This window comes from Arvicola amphibius, chromosome 2 (assembly GCF_903992535.2).
Source record: "Arvicola amphibius chromosome 2, mArvAmp1.2, whole genome shotgun sequence".
NCBI lineage: Eukaryota > Metazoa > Chordata > Mammalia > Rodentia > Cricetidae > Arvicola > Arvicola amphibius.
In genome coordinates this window covers 24,927,941-24,943,543 of record NC_052048.2, presented here as the reverse complement: position 1 = coordinate 24,943,543, position 15,603 = coordinate 24,927,941, and the positions used below count along the sequence as shown (strand labels likewise).

Genomic DNA, 15,603 nt, shown 5'->3' with positions numbered 1-15,603 from the left:
AGCCTCAGAGGACCTGCTGTCATGGAGTTGTGACCACGGCGTATCCAAACACAGAAGAGTCTTAGAAGAGGCTGCATTTGAATGGACTCTTTGATAATGAGCAGGGCTGTCAGGCAGACAAAAGGGGAAAGACATGAGAGGCAGAAGGAACAATTCACACAAGAACACAGAGGCAAGAAAGAGCAGCGTAGCTTTAGGAAGTGCCAGTGCTTTGTGTGCCCGGCATTCAGGAGAGCAGGGGTAGTGGTGGCAAAGAAGCCAAAGAGGGAGAGGGGCTAAGAGGCTGCCAGGGCATCTGGGGTTGACTCAACCCGTGACAGAAAGGAAGATTCCAAAGAAGGGAATGACATAGGCAGAACTGTATGTTAGAAAGGCCACTACGGCCCAGTGTTAAAGGCAGACTGGAGTGGAGCAAGATAGAGGGGTCAGGGGCAGGAAGGGGGCTCTTGGGACCAACCAGGTCAGAGGTGAAGAGCACCAATCAACGTGGCAACAGCAGCAGCATGAAGAAGCAATGACAATGTTGTGTCACTATGTGGACACGGGGATGGGTAAGATAAAGATCTAGACCGCGTGCCAACTTTCTGGATCAGGACACTGCCAGGGAAGGCTAGGGAGAGGTAACCATGACTGCAGTTTGAGCAAAGGCCAAGTTTGAAGCAGAAGATGCCAGGCATTCATACCGATAGATAGGTGGAAATACCAGAGAGGAAAAAGGCCTGGGTGAGAGACATACACGTGGAGCCATCCAGATACAGCTGAGGTCTGGAACTGTGAGCTAGGCCCAGGGCACCTGGTAGAAGCAGAATGGAGAGCGGAGCATCAGTAGATGAGAAAACTCCAGCTCTACCCCATGATGCTACAAAGGAACACGTAGAACTAGGGAAAGGATAATGCTCTAGATTGCTCGCAGGCTCTTCAGAAAGGAACGACAGTGTGGTTCCCTAACATTGCCTAGGGCAGGAATAGTACAGGAGGGACAGTGTCCACAGCAGCGGGGACAGCACAGGAGGGACAGTGTCCACAGCAGCGGGGACAGCACAGGAGGGACTGTGTCCGCAGCAGCGGGAACAGCACAGGAGGGACAGACAGCACAGGAGGGACAGTGTCCACAGCAGCGGGGACAGCACAGGAGGGACAGTGTCCGCAGCAGCGGGGACAGCACAGGAGGGACTGTGTCTGCAGCAGTGGGGACAGCACAGGAGGGACAGTACAGGAGGGACAGAGTCCGCAGCAGTGGAGACAGCAGCAGCTGGGACAGTACAGGAGGGATGGTGTCCACAGCAACAGGGACAGAGAGAACCAGTGGCCCCAAAGATTGAGGGCAAACCACAATCTGCCATCCTACCAGTTCAGTGTGAAGAGAGCTAAGGCCACTCCGCAGCCACCTCAGGGGATGTGGCAGAGCAGAGGTCCCTGGAGCCTGAGTCACGGATTGGTCAGCAAAAATATCTGATCCCTTTGTTGCAGAGAGCAGCACTGCCAGGGCCCTCCCTCAGACCCTTCAGCTGGGAGTCGGTGTGCTTGGATTGGGATGTTGAAAGCGGAGGAGGGACTGGTGCACTGGGCATCTGCCCACCCTTCTAGGTCATTCTTTTCCAGGACACAGAGGGAAGAAGGCAGCGTGAGTCATCGTCCCCCCCCCATCTTCCCTTCCCAGGGACCTGACAACCTAGGGGTTCACACACCAAATGACAGCTAGAGCTGGCTCTACCCTGTTACCTCAACCTGCGCAGAGACCATAAATGACCCCTGAGGTCAGAGAGCCCACAATCACACAGACTGGCCAGGTAGACAGCAGGCTAGAGCTTTTTTTTCTGGTTGTTTTATTTGAAAACCCTAGGGTGTGTCCCCACCTTTACCACACCCATCCCCTACCCTCACCCCAGGACATGACAATGCCACACACACACACACATACAAGGCTGTGAGCTGCACACAGAAACACAGGAGTTGCGCTCACGACAACATTGAAAAAATATACACTATATATAATACACCCAGGACCCCCATTCCTCCTCCTTCCCCACAACCTAGGCAGAAGCAGGCCATGGAGAAAGGGACAGGGACTGTAGGACCTTGGGACTGCTCAGGCAGGAGAGGAAAGGAGGACAAGAGGAGGAGACTGTGAAGAGGGAGAAGCAGGGATCCCCAGAGTGAAGTGGGAATAGAAGCAAGGAATCCTTAAAGTAAGCAGGGAGGCCCAGTGTCGGGACAGAGTAGGGAAGGGCACAGCAGCAGGCTCCTAACCAATCCCACGCCCACCTCAACCATGGCTGCGGATGTCCCCCTCCCCAGTACAGTGCATGGCTGGCAAGGTTTGCCACCATAGGTGGGTTACAGGACAGCCAAAGTCATCCAGCGGCTCTCTGCTCTCCCAGCGCAGCTAGCTGGGGCAGGCTGGAGGAGGGCAACCCCTGTGGGGCCTGCTGGGGCTCTGAGATTGAGGGAGCACTCGGCGTGAAGAGCTCTTTCTCCTCTTGGTCTCTCTTCTCTTGGAATGTCTCTCTCCCTTTGTTTCCTGGGTGCCTGTCTCCCCAGGGCAGGCCTCTCTCTAGGCAGAGTTGGAGCCTCAGTAGCGGTGTGGGGGGCTCTCAATGATGCGTCTCTCGTCACTGCTGGGGGAGTCAGCAGCCTCTGAGTCACTGCTGTCTTCTTCCTCTTGCTGGCCACCAGCAACCCCTGCCACACCGGCCTGCTGGTTCTGGTAGGACTGCAGAGGACAAAAGCAGAGAGAACAAGAGCTCAATGGCCCACCCACAACCAGAGCCTCTTCTTGAAGACGTGTATGCACACAAACACACACACACACACCCCTACACACGCCATCCCAAGCCTCTCCTTGAAGACGTGTATGCACACAGGCACCATCCAGAACCTCTCCTTGAAGATACATTCACACATCATCACGTATCCCTCCCCATCTCTTCCCCGGTCTCATCCTTCCTCCTCCATGCTCTTAGCAGCTAAACCAAGAGCTTTCTCCTGGGGCCCGGGCCTCATCATGGGTATCTGCTGTAGCTGTGTCCCTCATTTTTCCAAGCCACTCACCTCCATGGGGTTCACGATAATGGTGAGAGCAGAGTCATCCCAGAAGAGATCAGGGTCTTTCGGATCAGTGGAAGCCCCTGAGGGTCCTCCGGCTCCCGAGACGCGGCGGTGAAGGGAGTGGATCCGCACGAGGCCCAGAATGACCATAAGCACCAGGAAGCCCACACAGACCACAATGATGAGAGTCGCAGCACTGGGGACCACTGTAGGGAGAGCAAGGAGTTGGGTGAACGCAGCACACCAGGGAGATTTGGGCACAGGAGCTGTAGGGAAGAGACTGCTCAGGGGAAGAGGCCCTGGGAAGAGAAGACAGCCCTTGCCTAGGTCTCGAGGAAGTGACTAACCCGAGAAACTGAAGAAAAACAGACCCCACCAGAAGAGTCAACAGGAAGGAAGTGGGAAAAGGCTGCTTCGAGGGCAGCAGGGAAGAGAGATGAGCAAAGAGAGGAGGGTGGTGTGGAGAAGGCTCCCAGCCTAGGGCTGCCTTGAGCAGTCATGTTGTCTCTGGATAAAAGACAAAGACTGGAAACAAGAGCTCAACAGCCTATCCACAATCAGAGCCTCTCCTTGAAGATGCTGTCTTTCTGCCTGGACCTTCCCCAGGGGAGGGAGAGAGAGGAGCAGTTACAGGGAATTGACTGGGATGAGAAGAGAAAGAGCTCTCAGCCTAGCCTGCTGACCAAAGCAGTTGCTGTCCCCAAGACTAGGGACAGGTTCCTATGTCAAAGAATGGCCCCTTCACTTACCCACCTGGTCTGAGCTCACTCCTGTTCTGTGACACCTCCCTTCTCCTTGGAGGGTTGAGGTTCCTGGTCCTGCGGGGCTTCTGCTCCTTCCCGGTCTCCCCCTGAGGTGTCCTGACTTCCACCTCTGCACCCCCAGGCCTCCTGCCCTGTAGCCTCATTCTGATGCCCAGGTTCAGGGGTGCATGGACTCTCACAGGCAGTGAGAAACAGAAAGGTATGTGCACTCTCACACGGACCTTAGAGCTGATGGTGGAAAAGCAGATGTGCATGCACAGGCTCATGCCAATGAGGAGTGAGTGGGCACACAGCTGAACAAACACTGCCATGCCCCAGATCCGAGCCAGGCCCCTAGTTGTCCACACGCCTGCCTGGACCAGCCACCTAGCAGCCTGCTCACTCAGTAGGAGTAACGGGAGGTGTGTCAGAGTCTCTAGCGCAGCACCGAAGAGCCGTAGAGGCAGGCTCACCAAACTCCCCACCAGCTGGGCAAGCCAAGCAACTCCCTGAAGGAAGACATAAGCACTACAGGCATGGGCCCTGAGGGCCACACGACAAGCAGCCGTGAACAAAACCTGGGCCCCCTTCTGCACACACACACACAGCACGCGGAGAAGCATGAGGAGCCACAGCAGGGGAGCTGCAAAGCCCTGAGCCAGCAAGTGGAGGAAGAGAACCCACAGGTATTCTCCCAAGCCCAGAGCCCTCTTGGGCAGCCGGATCACTATTTGCCACATGGGTTCACACTTCTCTTCACACCCGAGGAAGTCCTGTGGCTGAAAATTTGTGTGTGTGTGTGTGTTTCACAGACACACAGAGACTAACAATCATATAAGCAAGCCATACATGAATGTCGCATTGCAACTCAGCCTCACATTTACCCGCATCCTAAAACTTACACATTAAGAAACAGAACAGTGTAGAGGAGACAGCATAAGAGCCCCACACCCAGCTACAGACCCCTCTGCCAGCAGCCAAGCACGCACACAGCCACCACTGCAGGACCAACCAGGTTAAGTGGAGAATGCCTGCTGTGGCTGTCCCAGCCACCACACAGTTCCCTTCGGCGGCCCTGATGGCTCTCTGACAAGCTCGTTCACATCCTGACATGACCCACGGCCCATTTGGGACCACTTGCCAAATAGAGCTAACTCTGCGGGGGCAGGGCCAGCATGCTCACTAGGCACTGGCTCCCAGGCAAAGATGGGCCTGGTTGGATCAGCATTTTTCAACTGCCTGGGCTTGGAGGAGGAAAGAGAAAGGGGACAGAGCTTCTCTTTCTGTGCACGTGCCCAAAATAGCCCCTCACGGGTCTCCAGATCAATGGACAAGCAAATGGCCCCTGTGGCCAAGCCTAGTCAATCCCACTTTCATAATGCAAGCCACAGTAGGTGGCTTTGCACTAATGGGGGCCATAATATAAACCCAAATCAGATACACTTATACCTCTGAAGCCATGACGTAATGAAGGAAATGATATGCCATGAACACAAAGTGTCTTCAAAAAAAGACAAAACGCAACACTCCAGCTGTAGACCAATAGTTCTGACTCATTAGGATTCATTCAGTAGGCTGGGAGAATGTTTCAATTAGTCACAGACTTCAGAAAGCCCATCAGATCTTGTGGCATTAGATCTACATGGAGAATTCTGGCCTTGAGTGACCGCTGCAGCCAACATTAAGGGGTGTTTAGCAAACGGTTCGTGTGACCGTAGTGACACAGTTGAAAGCCCTGTCCGCAGCCCAACATAACGCCACCCCTTGATGAAGAAAGCAGCTCAGAAGAGATGATCTTCTGCGCCCGGTGCCTACCCTGTGACTGCACAGGTTCTTCAGGCTCCTTTTTGCTTTAGCTCCCAGCTCAGGTTTCGGCTCTGACCCAGCGCTGCCAACACAGCAGCTCACGGGAGACATTTTATATGAACGGACATCATCAGGCCCGGCTTCGTTCATCTCCTTCTCCTCACACCACTGTCCCTTCTTCCTTGCTTCCTAATTATTTCTCTTTTAGGTACTTTGCTTTAGGTTTGTTTGGTTTGGTTTGGTTTCATGAGATGGCACATTGCTTTGTTGCCTGGACTTGGCTTGAATTCCTGGGCTCAAGTAATCCTCCTGCCTCAGCTCTAAGAGACTGGAAATATAAGGACACAATACTGTGCCAATCTTATTTTCTCCCCCTCCTTCTTTCTTTCAGCCATGGACCCTGAAGAAATTATTCATCTTTTTAGAAGGAATTCTCTTTTTTTCTTTTGTTTTTTTTTTTTGTTTGTTATTTCATTATACAGGGTTACATAAGGCTATTTTCATGCAAGTACATAATGTATGTTGAGAATAGTCACCCCAATATCCTTTCCATTCTACCCCATCACCCGAGTTAGTCCCTTTGTTCCCTCAGACAACTTCAACTCTTCTTCCGCATCATCGCCGTTTTCTTTTTAATAAGATTTCTTTGCACAGCTCTCTGTGGTGCTTCAGGTATTTAGAGAAACGGCTCCCAAACTTGGCTGAGCAATGGGGTTACATGGGGATCTTTAAAGTTAACCACTGGTAGATTTGACAAGATGGCCCCGCAGGGAAAGGTGTTTGCCTAGCAAGTCTAGTGACCTGAGTTCATCCCTGGACAGCATGTGATAACCGGCTCCACAAAGTTGTCCTCTGACCTCTGCCACATGAGCCCACATACACACTTCACACCCGCAAAAATACACAACAATAATAATTAATAAAATTAAGTAAAATACTGTCTCGAAAAACCAAAAAAAAAATTAAGTAAAATAAAAAACATTGATACCTGTCTCTCATCAATTTGGGGTGTCAGCCACCAAGAGATTTTTGAGTTCCCCATGTGTCATACGTGAAACAGTGTGTGAGGTAGTAGTGCAATGTCTTCATCATCTTGCTCCTCAACTCTTCTCAAGTCCTCACTGTCTACCATGCTTCTCCGGCCTGCCTGAGACCTCTCCAGAACACAAGTGCAAACCCCACACATGTCACAAACTCTTCCTTGACCATTCTTTTCCCCCCCACACACACCCGGGATCTCTTTTGTCTGATGCATAAAAAGCTGCACGGGAATCAGCCTCCATCCTTGGAGGAGATGATACAGCTATGTCTACTCTCATCTACATCCCCCTCTGCTCAACATGCCCTCTGCCTGAGATGGTAGAACTACTTCTACTGCAGCTTTAAAGCAGTTTGGCGTCATGAAGCCCTAATCCCGCACAGCAGTGCTTGGACTTGGGAGGCGAAGGGGAGGGGACACCTTGGTGTCAGAAGCAGTGTATGGAACAGGTTTGGTAGGTGTGGATGAAGTGTGTCACCTGGTGAGCTCAAGCTAGCTTACTCACTAATGACCTCAGAAAAATGGTGACCTCTGTGCCTACTAGGGCCAAAATAAGGGAAGAGGCAAAGAAGGCAGGTGGCTGCTGTCCACTGAAATCCCAGCAGGACGTGAGGCTGACCTGGATGTAAGTCACAGAAGGACATTGCACACAGCATCAGAGCAGCCCTTCCAGAACAAGGGGATGAGGGATGACAATGTCTGTGGAGCCAGCCAGGACAAGGCACTCTGGGCAGAAGCCCTGAGCAATTAGAACAAGGACACCCCTCCTGGGACCTCAAACCAAAGAGAAAAAGGGGCTGAGATCACGGCCATGGCCCCCAGATCTAGTTTGAGCCTACTCATGGGAGCAGAATCAGGCATCCAGCCCAACAAAAGGTTTGTGAGGTGACCCAGTGCCTGTGAGCTCCTCAGGGAATTGCCTAAAGAGCCTGAGACCTTTGGCTGCTTTTCAAAAGTGACAGTCTGTGGCCTTTGGGGGTAGAGTTAACGCTTAAAACATTGACATGAGGGCCGGGCGGTGGTGGCGCACACCTTTAATCCCAGCACTCGGGAGGCAGAGGCAGGCGGATCTCTGTGAGTTCGAGGCCAGCCTGGTCTACAAGAGCTAGTTCCAGAACAGGCTTTAAAAAAGCTACAGAGAAACCCTGTCTCAAAAAACCAAAAAAAAGAAAAAAGGAAAAAAAAAAAAAAAAACATTTACATGATCTCCAGAGCCAACCCTGACAAAAACGAAGAGTGAAGTTGGGTAACTTCACTGGGTCAAAAGCAAAGGTGTGTCTCGAAAGTGAGAACAAGTAAGCACACCTCCAAACAAAACAATTCTGAGAGGTTCCCCAAAGTCACTTTCAGCAATTTACCACCATTGTTCAGATTTTCATAACTTAAGACAAGACTTATTTTATATTATAAAATGTAACATGTTATAAGATGGTGTGATGTCAACCTTATAAAAGATAGATGATAGATAAATAGATAGATAGATAGATGATAGATAGATGATAGATAGATAGATAGATAGATAGATAGATAGATAGATAGATAGATGATAGATCGATGCATGAAATACAGTAGAAACATAACATGCCTCAAAAGGTGGGTAGCCTCAATCTGACAGAAGCAGAGCTGATTTTTTTCTTTATACTCAGGCTTTCTCCTTCCTTCTTTTATTTTTTCTTTTGTAATTAGGCAACTCTTAGTATTAGAAAACAAACTGAGCCACTGGTAAAGGACCATCCCCAGCGGGCAAGACTGCCCCATCCAAAGACAGCATTAGGCATGCGTTGCTTTAGAAATGGCCTTGGGATTTTACATAGAACTGTGTTACATGTTTAATAGTGCCTACTCTTTCCGGGGGGCGGGTAGCTATCCTGTAATTCTTTCTTTGTATTGTATTTATTTATTTATTTGGGGTGTGTGTGTGTGTGTGTGTGTGTGTGTGTGTGTGTGTGTGTGTGTGTTTTAATGCATATCCCACAGTACATGTATAGCGGTCAGAACCCAACTTGGAGGAGTCAGTCTCTCTTTTTACTATGCATTTCCCAGTGCTTAAACTCAAACTCAAACTCAGGTCATTAGACTTGACAGCCAAGTGTCTTTGCCTGATGAACCATTTTGCTAACCCCCTCATTGTTCTTCTCTCTCTCTCTCTCTCTCTCTCTCTCTCTCATCTCTCTCTCTCTCTCTCTCTCTCTCTCTCTCTCCCTCTCCCTCTCCCTCTCCCTCTCCCTCTCCCTTTCCCTCTCCTCCCTCTCTCTCTTTCTTTTTAATAGACAGATCTCACCACATAGCCTAGTCAGGCTTCCCTCCTGTCTGTGCCAGCCTCTTGAGTGCCTACACACCACACTGCCTTGTGATTCCAGGCTTGAGCACCCTGCACTGACTCAGGATTCACCTTCTCAGCAGGGTTAACAGTCCAGGGGGATGTAGAGGTGACCCCACAGCCATCACTAGGGCAGGTACCACAGAGAGCAGAAGCTACCGCCTTGCCCTCCTTCCCTCCCAAGGATATAGGGATGGGGTCATGCCACACTCCTCACCCCCACTCAGCTTACGTACTGGAGTTCCGGTGGGAGCTGGCCAGGCTGTGTCCAGCCATCTCAGGAGGAGGCTGGTGACCCCGGTGCAGGAACTGCTGTGAGCTGAGCACATGGCTGGGGTGGGCCACCCGGTTCATGCTATGCAGGACGTTGACCTAGGGAACGGGAAGGCTTTTTAGGTACAACCACTTCTTCCCAGGGCCTGTTCCACCCCCTCCAAGCTCACTCGGTACACCCATCTCTTGTCTGGGGTAAGGCTCATACCACATAATGTGTGTGGGGATCAGAGGACAACTTGCAGGAGACAGTTCTCTCTGTCTGCTATGCGGGTTCTGAGGACCAACTTCAAACAGGCCACTGGGCTTAGCAGCTAGCCCTATCACCTTAACAATCACTTCACATTCCCTCCTTCTCTTCCTCCTCCATCTGTCATGAGTCTAGGAATCTTCAACACAACAAAGTCCCTGTCCATCAAACATCTATCTGAGTCCAGTGCATCCTGCCTCCTTGCCAAGAACAGCAGGTGACCTGGAAGGGAAAGGGATCCTCTGGGTACCTCCACGATGAACTCGTTGCTGGAGTAGCGGCCATTCATCTCTGAGCAGGAAAGCCTGAATTTCCTGGCATACAGGGCGGCTCCATGCCGAAGCTGATACCGAGCGTGCCTCAGGATCTCTTCATACACAGTGATGGTCTCCACCCCTGGGGAATAAGGAGACAAGCTCAGTGGAAAGGCCAGCGAAGGGAGGTTCAAGGCAGCACCCTGTCTCAGGCTCCAACCAGCGGACAACGCAGTGGGAGAGCTGGTTAGCCCCATCCCTCAACAGAGGCATAAGCTGACATCTAGGAGAAGAAACACTCCCACACACTCCGATCTACAGAGGTAGAGTAAGCAAAGCCACGTTTGCTTCTCTGCCCTTCTCACCAAGACTTGTGGCTTCTGAGACTCCCCAGGGAATGAAAGAATCTAGATAGTTATAGAAAAGAAGGTAAAGACATCTCCAAGGGAGGTAATAAGCAGAAGGGGCACAGCTTTGGTGAGTCCTGGAAAGGGACCAATGTCATTGTTTCCCATTCCCCCTCAGGGATGCAGCTGCCTCCAGGAACCACCAAGCCATCGCTCCCCACCATCACTGAGTGACACCTAAAGCTACGGTGGATGCAGGAAAGGACAGGTAAACACACCAAAGAGCCACAAGACTCAAAAGCTGGTCGGGGAAGACAGAGGCAGGAGAGCGATGGCAGAGATCTGAAGGGAAGGGGCATGGAAGTATAACGAGGAAAGGAGGGGAGCCAGGCTCTGGAGAGCAAAGGGAAAGAAGTGGTTTCAGAGCCTTTGCCCAGGCACGTGTCCCTCAATCTGAAAGCCAAAGGGCCTTCCAGCTAAGAAGGAACAAAATGGCATTTGACCAACATCCTGGGAAGGAGGAACCATGTGCTTAATCAGGGGAAGCCCTCCCACACACACACACCACACACATCACACACGCACACATGCACACCACACATACACACACCACACACATGCACACACACACACACACATACACACACGCACACGTACACACACATATGCACACGCAGACACACGCATACACACATGCACACACGTGCACACACACGCTCACACACCACACATGCACACACACATACACACAAACGCACATACCACACACACATGCACACACACACACACACACACGCACGCACGCACGCACACACAACAGACCCCGCGCCTCACTGACCAGCAATGGTGAGGTAGGCAGATGTGTTGGTGAGCTCCAGGCCTCGCTGCTGCAGGGATGCCATGTCCAAGAGCAGGCTTTCTCGCTCAGGGTCCAGGTCATCACCCACCAGAGAAATTTCACAGCCATCCAGGTTGTGTACAATCTCATCGGACATGCGTGTGTCTGTCACTGTGAGGGGAGTCAGGGTCAAGGTCAGAGCTGTGCCCACTGAGGCTCTGAGACCCAGACATAGTCACTGCATGCTGGTCACTCTTCCCCACTCCCAGGACCATTCCTTAGGGAAGGTAAACATATCTCGAACATTTTGTTATACTCGTGACTTCCCACGGGTTTTAAGGGTGAGCTGTTCTCAGTCACACTGACACAAGAGAAAACCTTTCCACTCCATCTCCACAGTCATTCCATTTACAGACATCACTGTTCTCTGGACCATCTCACTCCTTGGGGTTATCTCTACCTGTGCCCTGCCAACTCTCATCTGCTTTGGCCTCCACCTGGTGAGAAATGGAGCAGGTGATCTGAAGATCAGGGAACAAAGGAACCCCCTCGGGTCCCTCAAAGTCCACCGCTGGGCGGGCAAAATGAGCCGTGCCACTCAGAAGGATCTGAGGGGCATCAGGCTGAAGGACCACCACATAGCCTTCCACTTCAGGGATGGAGACACAGGACTCTTCACTGAAGCACCTGCATAAGAAGAGAGGCAGCTTGTCACTCCCTGAGAAACCCAGAGTCTGCCCAAGCATGATGGCACACACCATTAATACCAGCACTTGGGAGACAGAGGCATGTGGATCTCTGTGAGTTCAAGGCCAACCTCGTCTACATACAAGTTCCAGGCCAACCAGAGTTACACAGAGAAACAGTGTCTCAAGAAACAGAAGTCCGGAGTCTGTTTCACACCTCTGAGCTCCCACCTCTGCATTAGAGAACCATTTCAGAGGGAGTGAGCAGAAAAGAGAAGGTATATGATACATAGAGTTTAACAATCCTAGACGCTAATTACCAAACAGAAGGATGCTACGGTGATGTAGTGTCGTACATCACATGTTTAGAACAACATTATTCATCGTGAACTTACTAAAGATTCTTCAGTTCCTGCAATAGAAGTATCTCTGTCTACTATATTAAGATATATTAAGTAGCTTAATATAGTAAATCAACAATCAATATTTTGGTATCTCTGTAACTAATGACTATAATCACAGCATGATTATTATCTAATTCAAACATAAGATTCACTATACTAAAAAAAAATAATAATCCTTGGCTCTTCCAGGATACTATAGTTCAGTTCCCAGTATATCATGTTGGGTAACTCTCACTCCAGGAACACTGATGCCCCCTTCTGGCCTCCAAGAGCACTTGCACACAGGAGCACATACACACAGACATGCATACATGTAAGTAAAATAGTTGAAAAGTAGAATTTGGGGAACGTGGTAGTAACTCAATAAAAGAATAGCATTCTAACTTGGCATGATGGCGTACACCTGTAATCCCAGCACTCAGGAAACAGTGTCAGGTAGATCCCTGTGGTTTCTTGGCCAACTAGACTACAAATCAAGATCCAAGCCAACCAGTACTACCTGGGGAGGCTCTATATAAATGCCAGAATAAAATAAATAAACAAATGTCGGGAAAGAGACAGGGAAGGAAGGAAATACTGGGCCACACAAGCAGTATGTGGCACAGTTAAGGCTTCAGCCAGAGTCCCACTGCAGCTCATGTTTGAAGCCCTGATTTGTACCAGGTAAAATTTCCCTCCCCGTCTCTTACCATCTCCCTGCACCTTCCGCCATGGGACAATGAAACAAGACATCCTTCACCAGACACCAGTGCCTCAGTCTTGGCATCCCTCCAGAACTATGAGAGATCAACCTCTGTTTTTATAAATCCCCCAGTTTCGGCTATTCTATCATATAACAAAGTAAGTCAGGAAATTGGGACCAGAGAAGCAGGGTGTTGCAATAACAAATGTCAAAACTGTGAAAGCAGCTTTGGAGCCAGGAAGTAGGTTAGAGGCTGAAGCAGTTTTGAAAAGAATGCTGGGGAGCGGGCTGTGTTACCATAAATGGAGGATTAAGAAGGTTCTGTTGAGGATTCAACGAGAAGAAATTTTGTTTTATTTTGCGAGTTTTGTTTGGTTTTGTTTTGTTTTGACAAGTTTCTTCCCGAGCCCAGAGCTCACCAGTTGGTTATTCTGGACTTCCAGAGAGCTCTGAAGATCTGCTGTCTCCATCACTGCAACTTCCCTAACCATCTCAGCGCCAGGGTTACAGATACAGCCACCTCGTGGCTTCTTCGTGGAAGGGCTGGAGATCTGAAATCAGGTCTCATGCTTGAGTAGTCAGTGCTTTACCTATGGAGCCATCTCCCCGGCATGGAACTTCTTACAGATGATTGAAGATAGAATAATCAGGATTTTGCTAGAGATATTGCTCATAAAGGCCATTCTGCTGAGGTCTAATGAGGAGATGAAAGGGCAGACTCTCTCGTGGAAAGCCATAGTAAGGGCCATCTTTGTATATACCAAGAAAGGACTGAGCTGTGTTTTGTCCAAGTCTGAGCATTTTTGGAAGCAGAACTTAAAGTCAACGAACAAGAACAGCTGGTAGGGGTTGGAAAGATTGTTTGCCAGTGGAGAGAACTCCCTGCTCTTCCAAAGGATCCTAATCCAGGTCCCAGCATCCACTTCAGCAGTTCGTAACTGCCTGGGACTCCAGCTCCAGGATTCCATAGGCACTCACAAGCACATGCACAAACACACACGCATACGTGTAAATAAAAGATGCTCTCTTTAAAGGAGAGTTAGTGCAAGAAACTCAAAGGCAAATCTGAAGAAGTTGCATGAGCGCCTTTAGCCACAGGATTAAAATGAAAAGAAGACTAATTTTAAAGATGAAATTTGTAACTCAAAAGCAAACAGCTTCTGGATTGAAAGGATTCACAGCCTCCCAAGTAAAGAATGAGCAAACAGGCAGACAAGAACTAGATGATCCTTTGATAAAGGGATCAGTGTGGACAGGAGGAAGGTGCTGATTATCAAGACATTGGAAAAATAAAGACATTCAGAGATCTTCCAGGCAGCCCCAGGGTGTGGCAAGAAATCAACATTCCAGGCCTGGGTCACTTCAGGTCTCTGCTCCCTACAGTCCAGAACCCTCCTCCCTCCACCCGCTCCCAATGTCCTGGTTCAGCCATCCCAGGTGCAGCTGGATCACCTACAAGAGCACACACAGGCATTGGTAGCAGCCATGTGAGAGAAAGGGGCATGGTTCATTTCCACCTGATTTCAAACGATGTCACAGAGAGCCCCGAGAGTCAAGAGGGCAGAGACAATACAGACGGTATTAGGGCCATACTGAAAGGGACGGTCAGTCTTCTAGGGCAGTGAAGGCGAAGTCACCAGAAACCGCAGAGCTACAGAGCTCCCGGTATGGGTCATGGGCCTGACAAAGCCACTGTAGGAACTGTTTCATAACTGATCCCAGCAGGTCACGGGAGGAGGGCTGTCTGGTGCCTCCTGGCTGACCTCATCCCAGTGCGTCTTGGAGCAGCACAAGGAGTCAGGGGTGATTTGAAAGCTTCGGTTTTGTTTTCTTTTCTTTTGCTTTGTAATGGGGACCTCATATAACCCAGGGTGACTTCAAACTCTCTGTGTAGCCAAGGATGACCTTCAACTCCTGACCCTCCTGTCTCCACCTCCTGAGTGCTGCGATTATAAATCAAGCAGTATCGATTTGCAGTGTGCTGGGACTCAGATCAAGGACAAGCAACACTACCAACTGAGCTATAGCTCTGACCCATTAGTCTGAAACCTTAATATCTGAATTAGCATGGCTAGGGAGACTGTTACACCAGCAAAGGACTCACCACGCAAGCAGGAATACCTGAGTTCAGATCTCCAGCACCCTCATAAAAGCTAGGCGTGGTAAGCCTGTACCCAAAGTGCTGGAGTGGCAGAGACAGGAGGATCTTTGAACTTACTAGCCAGCCAATCTAGGCAAATTGGCACAGTCCAGAGAGAGGAGCTGTCCCAAAGAAAAAGGTGGAAAGTGATTGAGAAGGACACGTGGTGTTGACTCTGGCCTCCACTCACGTGCACACACATGTTCACATACAAAGAAGTGCATGGATGCACACACACACATAAAAAGAAAGATGTAATATTAGATATGTGTGGTGAGGCATACTTATAAATCCAGCACTCCGAAGGCTGAATGAAGCTGGAGGGTCACAGGTTCAAGGCCAGCTTGGGCTGTATAGTGAAATGCTGTCAGTCCTGACCACTTGAGGGTGTGCTTGGAAGCAGCTTTCTCTCTTTCCTTCATTCTTCTGCCTTCCAGAATGGGTGTGTCTAACCTATGTGTGATCCTTTCAATGTTTGTGGGAAACAGCTAATTTGTTCAGCTGCACAGACTCACAAGGTGAAGAAGAATTTGCCTCAGGGTATATCAGCCCCCACATTGCCCCCAGAACTCCTCTGATGACACTTGAGACTTTGGGGGTTTTGAGTTGATACTGGGATGAGGCAAGACTGTCAGGATGGAATGGATATAGTTAGGTTAGGTGGGATGCATTCTCAAGAATGGATTAGTACTGACTAGGAGAGAGGGTCTTGAGCCTCATAGCTCTTCCTCTCTCATGTTCATACTTTCTCTCTATTCCTTCCTCTCCTTCTT

General features: G+C 50.0%; 1 protein-coding gene across 3 annotated transcripts in view; it reads right to left on the bottom strand.

Moving 5' to 3' along the window:
* Positions 1-1,919: 1,919 nt before the first annotated feature.
* The window catches only part of Clstn3 (calsyntenin 3), a 48,226-nt gene continuing 34,542 nt past the window's right edge, over positions 1,920-15,603 (bottom strand). For all 3 annotated transcript variants that reach the window (XM_038318928.1, XM_038318929.1, XM_038318930.1), the window contains exons 16-21: positions 11,379-11,605; positions 10,919-11,089; positions 9,730-9,875; positions 9,193-9,328; positions 3,052-3,254; positions 1,920-2,713 (exon numbers count right to left, since the gene is read on the bottom strand). In XM_038318928.1, coding sequence (XP_038174856.1) covers positions 2,573-2,713; positions 3,052-3,254; positions 9,193-9,328; positions 9,730-9,875; positions 10,919-11,089; positions 11,379-11,605 — 1,024 coding nt within the window. In that variant the 3' untranslated portion in view covers positions 1,920-2,572. The remainder of the gene's footprint in view (positions 2,714-3,051; positions 3,255-9,192; positions 9,329-9,729; positions 9,876-10,918; positions 11,090-11,378; positions 11,606-15,603) is intronic.